At 39.5% G+C, this 18,541-nt stretch overlaps 1 protein-coding gene across 1 annotated transcript; it reads left to right on the forward strand.

Moving 5' to 3' along the window:
- Positions 1-3,613: 3,613 nt before the first annotated feature.
- Positions 3,614-16,075, forward strand: LOC139702114 (uncharacterized). The gene is made up of 2 exons (XM_071602420.1): positions 3,614-3,760; positions 15,425-16,075. The coding sequence occupies exons 1-2, from the start codon at positions 3,614-3,616 to the stop codon at positions 16,073-16,075; spliced, it is 798 nt and encodes a 265-aa protein (XP_071458521.1).
- Positions 16,076-18,541: the final 2,466 nt, after the last annotated feature.

Genomic DNA, 18,541 nt, shown 5'->3' on the forward strand with positions numbered 1-18,541 from the left:
GACAGGATATCAAGCTTGTGATATCCCTCAGGCAATCTCTTAGGCCTCTCCTCTAATCTAGATTTATTTCTTCACAGTTCTTAGAACTCTTCTTTACTTTTAAGGTATGTAATTAATGATAGCCACATTCATGTAGAATGGATTGTTTGGGAAACTATTCTAAATACTTAACATGGCACCCTTCATTTAATCATCATGGGAGACTATGGGATAACTGCAATACTACCCCAAATTTATAAAGGAGAAAATTTATTGAGAACAGGTCTTTGACTTCCCCAGAGTCTCACCACTGATAATCAAAAGGTGTAGAACATTCACTCCTTATCCTTACATTTTTAGCCCTTACCTTATACTGCCCTTCTAAGTCTCAGAGACTTGGAGATAAATCCAGGTGCCTACTGTTAGGATAAGCTGAGAATATAATGAGAGATGTCATTCGCTGTAACTTCACAGTAGTCCTTTAATTCAATAGGAAAGTAAACAAAATGGTAAGATAAGTCCTACCTTAGAGTTTATAGTTTTATGAATATTTCTCATTTGGTGCCTCATTGGCTGAGTGGTTGCTAATTCCATGGATCAATGAAAGCAATATGAAACATGTTATAGTTGAATTAACACAATGAAATTTAGGGACTTATTAGTTAGGACACAGTAGAAACTTCACTTTTTCAAAATATGGTGTTTACTTCATTGATATATTTGGCTAAAATACACAAAACATAGAATTCACCATCCTCACAATTTTTAAGCATCAGATCAGTGGCATTAAGTGTGTTCTTACTGTTATGCTTCCGTCACCACCTCCTATCTCCATGACTCCTCATGTGTAACATTGAAGCTCTACACCCATTAAACAACAAGGCTCCATTCCACCCTTCCTCACCTCTCAGAAACCATCATTCTTCTTTCTGTCTCTATGAGTTTGACTATGCTAACTATTTGTATAAATGGAATAATGTCACAATTTGACCTTTCATGACTAACTTATTTCACTTAGCATGATATCCTCAAGGTTCATCATGTACTGCATTGTAGAATTCCCTTCCGTCTAAGGTTGAAAAATATTTCATTGTATGGATATACCACATTTTGCTTATCTATTCTTTCATTGATGAATGGTTAGGTTGCTTCTGCATTTAACAATTATGAATATTGCTACTGCAAACATAGATATACAGATATCTCTTCAAGATTCTGCTTCCAATTCTTTGGGGTATATACCCAGAAAAGGAGTGAAATTTCTGCATCATACAGTTATTCTACTTTTAAGTTTTTGAGGCACCACCATAGTGTTTCTCACAGTGGCTATGCCATTTTATTCCCACCGAAGATGCTTAACAGTTTGAATTTCTATACATTTTCTCAATGATTGTTTAATAATTATTTCCTTGTTTTTCTCTTTATTTTTTAAATATCCTGATAAGCATGAGGTGTTACCTAATTAGAATTTTGCCTGGAATTTCCCAAAAGAATATTTTTCCTGTACTTATTGGCCATTTTAAAGGACACATGTTTATTTGGGTCTTTCATCATGTTGTTGTGTTAAGCCAATATTTCAGAGAACAATATTGTTGGTTCAACATTCTACCCTAGCATATTTTCAAAAATGTCTGGGTTGACGTGTGTCATGAAAATAACATTTTTAATACAACCATATGCTAAGTCTTCTGATAATTTCTTTTGTAACATATTAATTAAGGCATTATTAACTCTCTTTTAGAATAAATAAAGTATGCTTTCTGGGCTCTGTATAACTTATTAAATCCAGATAAATAGTATTTGATGATACTTTTACTGAAATTCAGACTGTTGAACTTACAGTCTGGTGTACACAGTCGCCAAAAAAACCCACCTCTCAGCCTTATCATCTGCATTTGCATCTGTGTGTACACATGTGCCTGTGTGCACAGGAATTTGCCAAAATATAATTAGCATTAGAACTCAGACAATGTGGTTTTGAGTTAAAAGGAAAAAAAGCCAATCAGTTAAATTAGTCAAGTATGAATTTACCTAAATTTTTAAACTTTTAAGATTTTGTAGTCTTACATGTATTGAGAATAATTAATTATTTTTTTTGTTTCCTCTACTATTTTAGGTGCATATTGTGATCAAGAAGCCTAAAGTGTTTAAATTTTTAAACCTTAAAACTGCTGAAATCATCAGCTTTATTGTAGAGATGTCCTTTGGAAACAGTATCCCTGGCCTCCTAGCCACTAGATGACAGCAGCTATACCCTTACTAGAGATAACAAGAACTATCTCCAGACATTGCCAAATGTGCCCTGGAAGACAAGCTCATACCAGCTTGAGAACCAGCTTAAATGCTGTAGCTGATCACTTGGAAAGCCATCTTGACATAGTTCATCTCTTGTTACTCAATGTTTTTTAATTTTTAAAATGGATTTTGTTACCCTTCCTAATTCTAAAAGCTGCAGCATGATGTATCATGTCTCAGAAAGGAGTGGGAGAAATTGAGACAGGAGAACTTGCTGTCAGGAAGAGCGAGAAAAGTTGGGGCAAAAGGAAGAGGCAATATAAGGCAGAAATAGGAGGAAGGGAAGGACTCCGAGGCAATAAGAGAGGTTTCTGGATCTTTCCTCTGAGAGTTAAAGTTATGAGAATCAAACTGAAAATTTCTGAAGAATCTTAGTGCAGAGGAGCTTGTTCTCTTTTCCAGAATACACCATAGGAAAATGATAAGGTCTTTTCTGGTCCCCTTCATTTCTTACAGTGCCACAGTCCGGCTGCAGCAAAATAACCGGGGGGTGATGAACAACTTGTGTAGATTGATACAGCAGGAGTGGGAGTCATTTATTGTAGGACAGGAGGGGTATATATACATTCCACACAGCTTATCTTAATTAGCATAAACTAGATACAGCAGTCAACCAATAAGGAATCTCCACACTTAATGGCTCCCTGGCGTTACTTCACAAACCACTCCCTCTGGCAAAATGCCAGGCGCCATCTTGACTTGTTTACAGACCCTAACATTTCCCCCTTTTGTTTAATTTAAATAACTACCATAGTGGTTTTTACAAAAACATCACAAACAATCTGCTACAAGCAGAAGGGGAGGATACAAAATGCCACAATACCAAGCCAATTGATGGCTCCATGCAAGAAGCCCTTGGAAAAATTATACCAGCAATGACACCGTTAGCAAAGATACTGAGTTACAATTCATTGTAGATTACAGTTTGTTGTCTCAGTCCAGGTAAAGCAGTGTCTCAATAGATTAACTCATAGTCCAGGTAAATCACAGTCCGGGTACGTTCTGCAGGCAGCTAGCTTAAATCACAGCCCAGGTAAGTTCTGCAGGCAGCTAGCTTGATCTGAAGTCTCGTCCGGTTCTCAGCAACAGTGGAAATTCTTCCACCCCATCCTCATCAGCACTGGGACAAGGCAGGAACTCCGGCAATGTTGGCTAAAGAAAATCCTGTAGCATTTCACTAAGAAAACAACCTTCTGAACAATTTACTACATTATCTCAAGGGTTTTTTACATTAGAAATAAGCTTTAATGGTGCTTATTATTCATCAGCCTCCAGGTGTGGGAGAACCATTTTAGCTTAGTTATTGAAAATGACCAAACATCAGGGATGCTGGGTAGCGATGGCCCCAGGGAGAGTCCGGGGAGTGTTCCGGACTCAAACTGCCACTGGGCACAGGGAGCAAGAGCCTGTGAGACTGTGCCTCCGGGTCAGGTCTGGATTTGGGCTCTCGCAGATCGAGAGTGACATGCTAGTTCCTGAGAAGAAGGCCGGAAATGGCTGAGGAAAGCACTTTGTACGATGAGCCCCAGTTCCCTTCAGCCTGAACTTGGCATCTAAGACATCGGTGTTGATCCAGAAGGTCCCAGTGACAGTATTTGATATTGTTGATAGAATCCATGGTCACAGTGGCCTAGAAAAAGAAGGTGTGGGCGTAGATATGAGGCCTAGAGCCTCCAGGTTTTGTTTCTGACTTCAGTAGTGGGCACCAAAACCACATAAGAGAATAGGCCTGAACAGCTGTAGGTACCTGAGGGTCCAGTTGGCCAGTGCACATGCCGGCAGTCCACCCACATCCTGTGAAGCTCCACAATGTGCCCTGTACCTCTGAAGAGGAGACCTCTGCAGATGGAAGACACTATCCTGAGAAGAACTTTATATTTTTTAATGACTGGAAATTTCTCCCAAAGAGATTAAATGTATCCCCAAGGAAAGTATTCTAAATCAGGAAAGACTTAGGAGCCTATATTCTTCCATTTGCAGAAAGAGGGCTTCCAGAGTAAGTTGCAATCAATAATAAAAAATAAATGAAAGGTAATTTTTTTTTTATTATATGCTTGCACATCCAAATCAGAGTATCATCTGAAAAAAGAGAAAAATACAATGGTACTATCTTGTAGTTGGAATAGAGATTCAGAAAAGCACAGACATGATGAGGATTTCAGTTACCAACAAGTGAGTTTAGGACTGAATACGGGGTTTTAGATGCAGAAGTGGCAGCCCACAAGAAGCCAGCTGGAAATGCAGCCATCAGTAAATTTTAGATACTTGGTTGTAACTTTACTGCTGCCTCACACTTTGCTCAGAGTTCAGGAGGTAGAGCCCAGCAGTATGACCACAGCAGGGGCAGTGTCTGCCCATCTCAATGAAATGGAGATGCAGTAGGGGGCAGGCACTGTCCCCCAAGAGCCTCCACACTTAGAACACATGTAGCAGAGGACAGCATCACCACGCAGCTGCCAACTGGAGATCCTGCAGGTAGGTGACATATGCGGAAAGCTCATGACTCTACAGTCCTGGTGTCCCTTCTCTCTGAGGAAATGCCAGCTAGCCTGAGGGCTAATGGATGGAAGCAGCAAGGCAGACAAAGGAAGCAGACGGGAGTAACTGAGGGAAACTCGTCCGCAGTAGAAATGAGGAGGGTTGGCACAAATGATTGAATGTTAACCCCACCACCACCAAAACAGTTTGATGATTTCAATCCTATCCCCAAGATGATGGTATTAGGACCTGGAGGCTGTGGGAGGTGATTAGGTCATGGAGATCCAGCTTAGTGACCTTATCAAAAAGTCCCAAGAGAGAGCTTTCTCCCCTTCTGCCACCGAAGGACACAGGGACAAGGCGCCATCTCACCAACCACGTGCCAGCCAGGGGCTTGGCCCTGAACTCTCAGCCTCCAGACTGTTGATTATAAGACCCCTTATGAGATTCTGTTACAGTAGCATAAGTGGAAGGCAGTCTGCCAACAGAGAAGCTTCACAGGTGGTGTCTTCAGCAGAAACACGCAGGCATTGAGAAGTTTCCCAAAATTTAAAGTGAATTTAGAGTAAAATGCAAATTGCGCCTGGGTGGTGCTGGGCAGCTGTGGTAACTGACCTGCGCTGGCGGTCAGTGCAGCACTGGTTCCTGTGGACTGGGAAAGGCACAGTGGAAGGACTCAGGTAGTAAATAAAGATGAGTGGGGACACTGTGACTCCCCTGCAGCTAAGAGTCCTGAAGGGAGAGGAAAGACATGCCCTGGAGTCCAGAGACAGAGATCATGTCTCCCTTTCATCCCCATCTTAGGATGTGAAATTCCATCACTGATTCCTCCCCCTCAGAATGAGGGATTTACAAATGGTCTCTGCACTCCCTACAGGCTGAAGGTCTTCCCTTTAAAAATGAGCCCATGGCTGTGAGGTAAGAACAGAGAGTGAGTGGCAGCTTATACAAGAACAGGCAGAAGTTACAGCGGGTGTGTTTCAGAACAAAGAAAAAACCTCACCCGAAAGTCAATGAAATGGTTTAAACCTCAAATTGTGCCCTCAGGTAGCTATGAGGTCTCATGTTGAAGTAAGTTCCTGTCTTAATTTTTTTTTTTTTTTTTTTGTTTTGCACATTTTAGAACTTGTTATTTCACTGACTGGGCTTATTAGGAACGAAACTTCTAAAATTATGTTCTAATTATGTTCTTCAAAACATGATATTCAGAATGTAGATCCTCACAGAAACTGGGGAACATTTTAAACCCCAAGGTTCCAAACTCAGGACCCTAATTCATTAGGTTTTTAAACACAAGGATTGGATGATTGAGGCAGATACTTCTAAGACCTTATCTCAAGAGATTTGTCTAGATAAACCTACAAAATCCCTTTTACTCTTTACTTACGTCTTTACTTAGGTCCTTAGATTTTTTTTTTTTTTTAATCAGTGAAAGAGGAAGGTTCAAAATCTAGTACATACTTAGCTTAGGGTCTTGGCCCCAAATCCCATGAACCCTGACATTACTTCTCTGCAAGTTAGCTAAATTGAATTCTTCACAATCTGATTATGAATAGGCTCTGATGACAATAATAAGAGCTCCTATTCATTTAACCCTATCCATCACTGTCTGTTTAGGAGAATGTCACCAATTCCAAAGGGAACCATCTATCAATTGGCTCCTAGAGCATTTTTCTTTACTTTTCTTTTAGAAAATCTCTAAAGAGAACTTATTTTCAGCTAGGAACAAATAATGAATCTTTAGGACAAACAGAAAAAGAGAAGTTTTGAGCCTACAATTCTTCCCATAAATCCAGTCTTAGTACAAATAGACACAGTAATGAATACGTTTGGCACTAGTGCAAAGTAAATCTAAATATCAAGCAAACTGTCTTCCTCTTTGATGGAAGATACTTTGGTCATAGAATTAACGAGAAGGGGAACCTGAATATGTCAGCCCTAGTCATCTTTCTCCCAGTTATTCTCTCCCCCTTTTCACTTTACACCTTCTCTAGTTATGACCATAGTCATTTTCTTTGGGAATGTCACATTTATCACTCATAGCTGCCCTATATGTGCATAACAAGCACCCTAGCTGAGGAATCAGACGCTCAGAGGGAACCTTTGCCAAGGTAACATAGCTGGGATGAGGCAGAAAAGATATGCAAAGCACAGTCATTTGTTCCAAATACATTGCTCATATATCTTGCAATGAGGATTTCAATCTTTTAGAAAACTATAATTAAAGATGAAGTTTCCATGACATGGTACAAAATCCAACTTGTTTTCCAGGAAAAAAAAAAAAAAGCAGGGATGAGTCTCTCCAATCAGGGGGAGGGAGAAGATGCTACATTATACCCTTTCATAGCCCAGAATGATGTCAGATGATGGATGCTTCTGACTGAGTGGATGTGAAGATCACACAAGGTTGGCACAATAAACAATGACCAAAGTAAAGATGTAACTCCAATCACTGCTGCTGACAACTCCATAATTTTTGTCATGGCCTCCCAGCGTGACACCCCAGGTCAGTCATTACTCACTGTTGAGCTGTGTCAGAGGTGAATATGATTGTGCTTCTGACCTCTGAAATCATCCCAAGGCTGCTCCCAACTAGAGTGTTGTGTCTTCCATGAATACTCATCTAAATTCTAAGTCCTCCTTAACAAGAGATTCAAGTCTGAATTATTAGGAATTCTTAAAACCAAGGTTAATAATTCTAAAAACATGAGACATATGTGTTATGGTTTGGATGTGAGGTGTCCCCCAAAAGCTCATACGTGAGACAATGCAAGAAAGTTTAGAGGTGAATCGATTGGGTTATGGTAGCCTTTACCCAATCAGTGAATGAGTCCCCTGATAGGGCTTAACTGGGTGGCCGCAGTAGCCATGTGGGGTGAGGCTGGAAGAGGCGGGCACTGGGACTTGCCTTGTGGTGTATTCTGCATCTGGTGAGTGGAGTCTCTTTCTGCTTCTTGATTATCAACTTCCAGCTGCTTTTCTCCACCACACTCTTCCGCCATGAGGCTCTGCCTCTCCTACAGTGGGAACAATGGAGTCAGCCATCTATAGACCGAGACCTTTAAAACTATGAGCTCCGGAATAAACTTCTCCTCTTCTAAAGTTATTGTTGTCAGGTCTTTTGGTCACAGCAGTGAAAAAGCTGACTAAAACAATATGACTAAATAGCAGCTCCCATAGTTACTGAATGGCCAATTAACGTTAACAAAGATGTGAGAAACATGTTTATTTTCCTTGTAAGGCACTTTGGGGTCTTTTGTCTCCATTATTATATGAAGCAACTGGGGATCCGAATCCTGTTATTTACTCAAGTTGACTCCTGGTAAGGGGAGTTGATGGATTCAAGACCATTACAAAGCCTATGGCATCACCACTTCCCCACACTGCCCTTCAGAGCAGACCGTTTAGTTTCATTTACAATGAGGTTGCAAGGCCCTGGGCAAGAAGGAGACCAGTAGAAATAAACCCAACAGAAGAAGGTGACCTGCTTGTAAGTGGAGTGGACCAAGGTACCACGTTAGGAGGTGAAGCGAACTCTTTCACATTGAAAATACACTTGGATTCAGCCTGTAGGTTAGGTCTGAATGTTTGGGTGATCCAAAGGTCTGCCTGCAAGTGCTCCTCAAAGAGATCAGAGCTGGGGAAAGGAAATTATGACTTCAGGCAGGGGTAAGCTGGTCAAATTTGAGAAAAGTTGCCAGAGAAACACTCTAACCAGGTTCCTGAGGGTTCCCTGAAGTGAATGCAGCCTGGTATAACTGACCCTGGTAGTGAAGCCAGAATTAAAAGAGGCAGTCAGTATAGATAGGTAAAGAGGGTCAAGATTGGAGCAAGGAGTTGGAAACCACCCCTAAAAAATTTAAATGCTAATGTCTTCAGAGCCCTTCCTCCACCCTTGTCAAGATAACCTGCCCCTGCTCCAACTAAGTTAAGGTAACCTGCCTCGGGATTGTCCCTCCCCATAGGGAGTTAATAATTATGTCCCTCCTTGCCTGGGTCACCCTTGCCCCTCCATCCCATTTGCTTCTCACCTTTTGGCCATCCCACTGGAGCATCTCCTGGGCCTAGTCATGTGCGCAGGAAGGAGAGAGATATGGGGAAGAGAGCAGGGGAACAAAGTTAGCTCTCACTTCTTGGGATACAAGGATACCAGCTACAGCCCCCTTCTCCCTCCAGGGAGAAGTCTATGTTACCCCTTTTAAAATAAACCCTGCTTTATGTGCTTGTCTTGGTGTGCTTCTCTAATGTTATACCTTAACATGTGAGGAGGTAGGACTCTCACGATGAACGGTGGTATCAGTAGAAGAGCAGGGAATCACATCCGTGGGTGAGAAAGGAACTTCTTACAAAGACACATGCAGCTGAGAGCTGAAATCCATAACCAAAGAGTGTCAAGCATAGAAGACAGAAGTTTGTTCATAAAGTGAGCAAAGGTTAAGGCACGGGCTGCAGATCAGGGTGACAGTACAATCACCAGCAACTAAAACTCAACAAGGGGTTTTGGTGTGGGGCTGACCCAGAAGCAGTTCCAGAGATAAGAAGTGAATGCAAATAGTCTAGATGCAGAGGTGGGTGAGTGGTGAGATTATAAGAAACAGTGTAGGGGAATCGAAAATTGATAAGAGAAAATAAATAAATCAATACAGAGTACATTATCAAGCAAGTTGTCCCTCTGGGAAACTAAAGCCCAATTCTACTAAAGAAGTGTAGGATAAAGTACAGACCATGCTTCAGAGTTACCCTAGCCAACTCCATGCTTTGTCTTGGTCAAGGTTAGATCTGCAGGGTAGATAAATCTCACAGGTGTACAAAGTTAAGAGCCTTCAGAATTGGAGGCATTTCCTTGGAGGCTGTGGGAAAGGTACTGAGAGCATCTGCTAGAATGAATACCTCTGAACTCCTTTCCATTGTTTCATCTATTCAACAGAAGAGATGAGTAAACTCTGTTTATTAAAACTAGTTTATTTGAATGTTTGAATACCATTTTTTGCCATAATAACTTTGTAGCCAAAATATTCTTGAAGACTTATTCTAAATGACACTGCATGATCTCCTAAATCAATAAAACCAGGGTTGAATACACTATCATTATTTTAATTGACTCCAAAAGTGAGGGTCTATTCACAGATTAGTCCTGTAGTTATAGACAGGAATTGAGCACTTGATAAAAAATGCTCCATTCTTTAAAAAAAAAAATCCCATGTTGCCACTCTTTCATAAACAGTTCATCATTAAGAGAGTTGTGACCAAAGCATGTGCCATACTGGACTGTTGTGGAATTGAGTGACTACCCATTTGAAATACATTGCACAATCATTGGCATGTAATTAACATTCAGATTTTGGTACCTAGAATTGATTCACTTTGTCAATTTTTCTTTAAAATATAGTAAGAAATGCCTTGACAACTTTGTCTAGTATGACATAACCATTTTTATATGTCTCTATTCTGTACCTTTAGTCAGTAAGCCTATTTTAGTTCTAACACAATGTCATTTTTATTACTATATCTTTGTAGTATAGTTTAAGGATTGGTATTGTGATGCCTCCCTCCTGCTTTACTTTTCTTGCTAAGGATTGCTTTAGCTATCTTGGATCTCTTATTTTTCCAAATAAATTTCATTATTGCTTTTTCTAATTCCATGAAGAACATCATTGGGATTTTTAATAGGAATTACATCAAATCTGTATAATGTTCCTGGTAGTATGACTGTTTTGACAATATTACTTCTGCCTATCCAGGAGCATGGGAGATCTTTCTATTTTCTGAGATTTTCTTCAATTTCTTTTCTTAGTGTTCTATAGTTTTCACCTCTTTTGTTAGATTGATTCCCAAGCATTTTAATTTTTTTGAGGCTATCGTGAATGGAATAGTTTTCCTAATTTCTCTTTCAGTGGATTCTTCATTGATGTATAGGAATGCATTTGATTTATGGGTATTGATTTTATTTCCTGCTACTTTGCTGAATTCATTCATTGGTTATAAAAGTTTTCTGGTTGAATTTTTGATCTTCTAGATATAGAATCATGTCATCAGCAAATAGTTCCAGTTTTTAGTGGAAATGCTTTCAATTTTTCTCCACTTACAATGATGCTGGCCTTGGGTTTAGCATATATATCTTTTATAATGTTGAGATATGTTCCTACTATCCCTAGGTTTTCTAGTGTTTTGAACATGAAGGTGTGCTGTATTTTGTCAAATGTTTTTTTTTTCATCTATTGAGATGATCATATGATTCTTATTTTTAAGTCTATTAATATGATGTATTATGTTTATTTGATTTATGTATGTTGATCAACACTGCATCCCTGGGATGAATCCCACTTGATCATGATGCACTATCTTTTCGATATGCCTTTGTATGTAATTTGCCAGAATTTTATTGAGAATTTCTGCATCTAAGTTCATCAGGGTTATTGGTCTGAAGTTTTCTTTCCTTGATGTGTCTTTGTCTGGTTTTGGTAAGATAGTCTATTTAATAAGTGGTGCTAGCAAATGTGGAAATCCATATGTAGCAAAATGAAATTAAACCTCTATCTCTCACCCTACACAAAAATCAACTCAAAGTGGATTAAAGACTTAGGCAGTAGAACAGAGACCCTGTGCCTAATAGAAGAAAAAATAGGCCAAAATCTTCACCATGTTGGCCTAGTATCTGACTTCCTTAATAAGACTCTTAAAGCTCAAGAAGTAAAATCAAGAATTAATAAATAGGATAGATTCAAATTAAAAAGCTTTTTCTCAGCAAAAGGAAACAATTTAAAAAGTAAGAAGAGAGCCTACAGACTGGGAGAAAATCTTTACCACATCCATGTCTGATAAAGCATTAATATCTAGGATATATAAAGAACTCAAAAAACTTAACACAAAAAAGCAAATAATCAGATCAATAAATGGGCTAACAAACTGAACAGACACTTCACAAAAGAAGAAATACAATTGATCAATAAATATATGAAAAAGTGTTCAACATCTCTAGCAATTAGAGAAATGCAAATCAAAACTACTCTAAGTTTTTATCTCACTCCTGTCAGAATGGCAATCATCAAGAATACAGGCAACAATAAATTTTGGTGAGAATGTGGTGAAAAAGGTACACTCATACATTGCTAGTGGGACTGCAAATTGGTTCAACCACTATGGAAAGCAGTATGCAGATTTCTCAGAAAACTGGAAATAGAACCACCATTTGACCCAGCTATCCCACTCTTTGGTTTATACCCTAAGGACTTAAAGTCAGCATACTGTAGTGATACATCCACATCAATGTTTATAGCAGCTCAATTCACAAAAGCTAGACTGTGGAACCAAACTAGGTGTCCCTCAATAGATGAATGGATAAAGAACATGTGGTATATATACTCAATGGAATTTAAAGAAGAGTAAAATTGTGGCATTTGCCAGTAAATGGTTGGAATTGGAGAATTTCATGCTAAGTGAAATAAGCCAACCTCAAAAAACAAAAAACAAAAGTCGAATGTTTCCTCTAATATGCAGATACTAATTCACAATTAAGTGGGGGTCACTATGGAAGAATAGCATTACCTTAGATTAGGTAGAGGGAAGTGATGGGAGGGAAGGGGAAGGGATCTGGGGATAGGAAAGACAGTAGAATGAAACAGACATTATTACTGTATGTGTATATGTGACTGCATGACCAGTGTGATTCTGCAACATGTACACTCAGAAAAATGAGAAATTATATCCCATCTATGTATGATATAGCAAAGTGCATAAACACATTCTACTGTCATTAACTAATTAAAACGAATAAAATCTTAAAAAAAAAAAAAAAAGAAATGCCTTGAGATGGGCTGTGTTCCAGGAAACATGTTTGGCTGTAGGAATACCCAGGTATGTTCTCTGTTTTCCTTCAGGTGCTGACTGTGCACAGTGTAGACATAGGCACAGACAACTGAGGGTTTAATGAGTGCTACAGCATTTTGAAGGGGGAGAGAACTGCTCTAGCTAAATAAATGATTCTTTGCAAACAGAATAAATGCATTTACGATCAAGAGGACAGAGACCTAGTCTGTTTTGATTGTTATATCCTTGATGGACAGGACAGAGCCCAACCCATAGGCCAATGTTCAATACATATGCACAAACTTAATGTGAATAGCAAGGAAAGGGTTTTCTAGACTGAAATAATGACCAAAATATGATTTATTTCCACTATGTTATGGTTTAGATGTTAGGTGTCCCTCAAAAGCTCATGTGTAAGACAATGCAAGAAAGCTTAGAGGTAAAATAATTGAGTTATGAGAGTCTTAATCAGTAAATTTTCCCCCTTATAGGAATTAACTGAGTGGTAACTGCAGGCTGCTAGGGTGTGGCTGGAGGAGATGGGTCCCTGGGGGGCATGACTTTGGGGTATATATTTGGTTAGCTGTACTTAGTATATCTCCCTCACTCTATGTTTCTCTCTCTCTCTCTCTCTCTCTCTCTCTCTCTCTCTCTCTCTCTCTCTCTCATCCCTTCCTGATTGCAATGCCCTGAGCCACTTTCCTTCACCACACTCTTCCACCATGACGTTCTGTATCACCATAAGTCTCAAATAAACTTTTCCACCCTATATTTGTTCTTGTCAGGTTCTTTGGTCAGCAGGAGAAAAGCTGACTAAAACACATTCTAAGTTGAAATTCTGAAAACAAGAGGTAGGGATGATCTCTAAAAGGGTGATTAAAGCAAAACTCTCAGAACAACTTAAGCATCAGTCCAAGTTGTTTGTACTTCACTCCATAGAAAAAGTTAAGCCTTTGGAGGCTGGAAATACCTGATGAAAATGGTGGTTTGGGATGTTGAATCTGATGAGGAAGGAGTTAGACTAGGAGACCCGCAGGCAAGGGGAAAGGTGGTAAGCACACCACTGTCCAGCCCAGGCCCGGCTCAGTCATGGATGTGCATATGCTCAGCTCCAAATCACTGCAAGTGCTGATCGCTGCTAGCTGGTTCTTGCTGACATCAAGGACAGAGAGATAGGAGTGTATATCTCTGGCTATAACCCCCACACAGGACAACCTGTGAATACAGCAATCTGTTCACCCATATGGACCCCATAAGTTTTATAAATGTGAATAAATTCACTCTGAACTTGGGTTTCATATAATTAAATTTACCAGACAATCATCATCAAAATTACACCAGTTGCAATTCCTCATTGTTGAGAGTGCTTATCAATTAAAGAGTTAAAAAAAAAAACAATATACACACATACAAACAACAACTACAATAAAAATTTTGAAGCCAAAATTATCTGACTATTCTTTGTCCTCCTGGCACTTCTAATCAATAAGATCATGGTGAAATGCCACTCAGTGACATGAGAGAAACCTATCTCTACAAAGTCAACAGATTATCACTGATAAGTTACTGGTTAAAGGAAACAAGTGTGGAGTGTTTGAGATGGAAATGTTCCTCTGTATCTGAATAAACTTATGTCAGCCTAAAATACACCCATGAGAAATATATTTTCTTGTAATCATTCAGTTAGTCACTTAGCAAATGTATGTTAAATACTGGGATGCATATTTGTTACAAATGAGGAATAAATTATATAAGTTATATAGAAAAAAAATTAAAATTAGCAAAATTCCTTTTCTGGTAAAATCCAGTGTACTGGTTTTATATTTTTTGGGGGGAGGTGGGGGATATTTAACATAAGTTATGGAGATAGAGGGGTCAAAAAGTGGCTGGCTATAAAATAAAGTCAGTAAGTATGTATTAAATGTCTGCTATATACCAAGTCCTTTATCAGTATTTGCCAATGATTAGAAGATAAAGCTTAACAGTATTTCAAAACACAGACATATATAAGAGGATGGAAAGTCAAGTAATATTAAAAAATATGTAATTTCTACTTGTTATTCAATATTTTTTTATTAAGGCCCTATTGCATTCTAGATCCTGTGGTAGGCAAGATGAATTTAAGTAGCTCATTATATAGTGGGATGCATCAGGCTAAATTGTACTGTGGCCAAACCTTTAATCAGGTTATTTTTGTATGCATCATAGTTCAACCTCACCTCTTTTTCAGTCTTCAGAGCAAGACAGAGATCGTGACAGAAACCTCTACCTGAAATGTGGTTGCTCTGAAGGAAGAGAGGAGAGAGAGGTGATGAGACACATCTCATGTTCTCACATTTCACTGGCCAGTGCACAGCCCGTGACTCTCATAACACCAACAGGATGGGAGAGGAAATGTTCTCCACAAGAAGAGCAATCACAGGAGTAGAGCAATGATATGTTGGGAACAGTGCAATCTACCACAGTGAGGCAATGGGGACCACAACCGCCAGAGGCAATGATATCCTTGGCTTTCAAGAATATGGTCATGGACATACCTAGTCATTGGCAAAACCTTCACATTGATTATTTACCCAAGAGCTATTATGGTAGAAATGATCAAGGGCAAACCCATGAAATTGCCCCACACTCTAGTGCTAAGAATAAAATTATAAAAAAATAAATCATCACAATCAGAATGGCCTAATGAGAACTAGGAAATGTGTTTTTCCTGACTCCATAATTTATATTTATACGATGTCTGCCAGTCTTGATTCCCAGATCAGGGATATTTATAGTATGGGGCACAAGAAGTCCTGATATAACTAAAATGTTATAATAATAGGCATGTCTTCCCTCAGTACATTAGTTTGCACATCTCTGAAAGTATGTTGCTTCTATTGCTACTATTACTACCACAGTCACTACCACTACCTCCATCATCACCATTAACACCACCACTACAACCGTTACCACCATTATCATCACTACCACCATCACCACCACTACCACCATCCTCACCATCACCACCACCACTACAACCGTTACCACCATTATCATCACTACCACCATCACCACCACTACCACCATCCTCACCATCACCACCACCACTACAACCGTCACCACCATTATCACCACTACCACCATCACCACCACTACCACCATCACCACCATCACCACCATCACCACCAGCACTACAACCGTCACCACCATGATCACCACTACCACCATCAGCAGCACTACCACCATCATCACCATCACCACCACTACTACAACTGTCACCACCATTATCACCACTACCACCATCATTACCACTACCATTATCAGCAGCACTACCACCAGCATCACCATCACCATCACCATTACTACCACCAATGTCATTATCATCACTAGCTCTATAAGTATCAGTATCTTCAATATCACCTCTACTATCTCCATGATAACCAACACCGTCTCTATCACTACCACCATCATCCCCATTACCATCACTGATGTTACATTATACCTTGCCACTGTCGCCTTTCCTCTTTCTTTTTAGAGACTATTATAGCCTCACACGTATTTTTTTTTTTTTATTTCACTAAATGGGCAGTGATCCTAAGAGGTAGACACTAGGTCTATCTGTACTTTGTAACTAAAGCAAATGAAGTTAGTGAATTTTTAAAAAGTTGTTCAAGTTTCACAGCTGTGTAATAGAATTTGGAATTCAAATTAAAGAATTTTTATATCAAAATTCCAAGAAGTTAACCAGGATACATATTGCTTCTCAGTTAGAAAGCTAATTAGAAATTTTCTAACCTCAATGGTAGAAGAAACAGAGCAACAATAAAAACAAAATACCATTCTATTTGTTTCCCTGCTGTTGGGTGATAGTGGAAAATCACAGGGTTCAGGGCAAAAGATATCTTTTCTGCTCTAGTTTCACTGCCAATTGACTGTGTGACCTCACAGAAATATGTTAACCTCTCTGAGGTACAGCTGTAAAATTGAGACAATAATCCTAGATTGCCTCACCCAGCACTGGTGAGAAAGATAAAAAAAAATATATGTGAAATCACAGTGGGAACTAAAAACCCTGTAGAGGTGAAAATTACTATGATTTCTGCTTGATTTCTCTCTCTGGATAGCAAGTTTCCTGTTTCATCTCAAACCTTAGTTACAGTGTCTAGTCCATGGCTGAAGGCAGACTGACAACACTTACTGCAGATGATGATCATAAACAGTTGAAGTTGTGTGCCTTTCAGTAAAAAGAGAGTTGCCATTTTTCATTCTGACACCTAGGAAAGGAAGTTGTCTCTGACTGGACAAGGACCTCAGGGAGCTTCCCAAATGTCTGGGCTCAATGGGGAAACAGGTGTTGAGGGAGCAGGGACGTCTCCTGTGTTCCCCCTAAGGAGTCATTTCCAACAGAGGGGCGTCTGACTGTGAGCTGCCACCTCTTGTGTTATTCAGGACACAGATTGGCAATCCCTGTGCTTCCTCCAGAGAGAACATGGAGGGCTTGCCACAACACAGGGAGCTTTTCACTGGGCCTGTCTCTTCTGGACAGGATGGACTATGGTCCTACTCAGAAGGCCTCAGGAGGCACTGACCCTAATACTCTGCTATTCATGAATGATGCCCTTCTTGAAAGGCCCTTTAGGTCTGTGGCGTTGGCTTTTCTGAGCAGGTGATGCACTGTTCCTCCTTCCTGAGCTACTCTAACTCACCTGCAGAACCTCACTGAAGACTGACCATAGCCCCTGTGATTGGAGGAGAATCCATGTACTTCTTCTGAACTTCCTCCCACCTCTTGACTTAAGAGTTGTCACCTACAGAACTTTTACAAAAAGAGAGATGGCCTTCTTCTCTGAATAAGACCTAATTTGTATTATTTTATTAAGTGCATTTAGCAGCAAGTCATCAGATACTAAGATGCAGGAGGTATTTACTGCTGTTTTACACTCTGAATGTGTTAAGCATTGCTCAGCTATCTCCTAGGTTCATTTTATTGCTTTGGCAGAGAGGAGATTATTTCAAACATGAATGTGGTCATATGTCCTGGTTTGGATTAACTTGATGCTTTAATGAGTGGACATCAAAGGTTTTTGCCTGTAACTCTCAACCAAAATCCCAGGTTCAAGTTTGTAACCACTTCCAAAGGAGAAAATGTTAGGATCTCTGTTTTTTCATATGCAACAGAAATGATGTGTCCAAAAATCTCTATTAAAAACACTTTGACCTCATTTGATCACTGAAACTGCCGTAGTCTGGCTGAGCAAAATAACCAAGAGGTGACAAGCAACTTGAAGGTTGAAGCAGGAACTACTTTAATGTGAGTGAACTCAGCGGGAACTGAGCGAGAACTCAAAGTAGCGGGCACCCAAGGTAGCAGGAGCCGCCTCTCTGCTGGACAGCAGAGGTATATATATACTTAATTAATTACACACAGCTTGACTCAATTAACATAAACTAGATACAGCAGTCAGCCAATAAGGAATCCTCATCATCTTAATGGCTAGCTGGCATTGGCTCACAAACCACTCCTTCTGGCAAAGTGCCAGGCGCCATCTTGACTTGATTTGCATCCCCAACAGAAACATAGATTTTTCTCTATTCTCTAATTGAAACAAGCCAATTTAATTTCTGGCACAGAGAAGGTTTTCATAGACATGTTGCAAATTTCACCTGTTATCTTCCCTTATTGCAAGATATATAATTTATCTTCTTGGCAATGGCACCCATATCTTAACATGACTATAAAAAATTGCAGTCACAGAATATTAATTGTCTTTGTTTTCTCCCCAAAGAGAGAGATAAAAAAGATTTTATGTATTGCAAATCAAAGTTCTTCTTCAGGCTTTTGAAAAGGAAATCGACATTTCCCATAATATCGTGCCCAAAACTATTTGATCCTAGAAATTTCTGGTTAAATCTGGTGCTCCGTCGTTCCTGTATAAAGAACCCTTCTCTGTAGAGACAATCAGGGATTTTATTTATTTTTGCACAATTGTTTTAACTAACT

Source organism: Marmota flaviventris, chromosome 15 (assembly GCF_047511675.1).
Source record: "Marmota flaviventris isolate mMarFla1 chromosome 15, mMarFla1.hap1, whole genome shotgun sequence".
NCBI classification, from domain to species: Eukaryota; Metazoa; Chordata; class Mammalia; order Rodentia; family Sciuridae; genus Marmota; species Marmota flaviventris.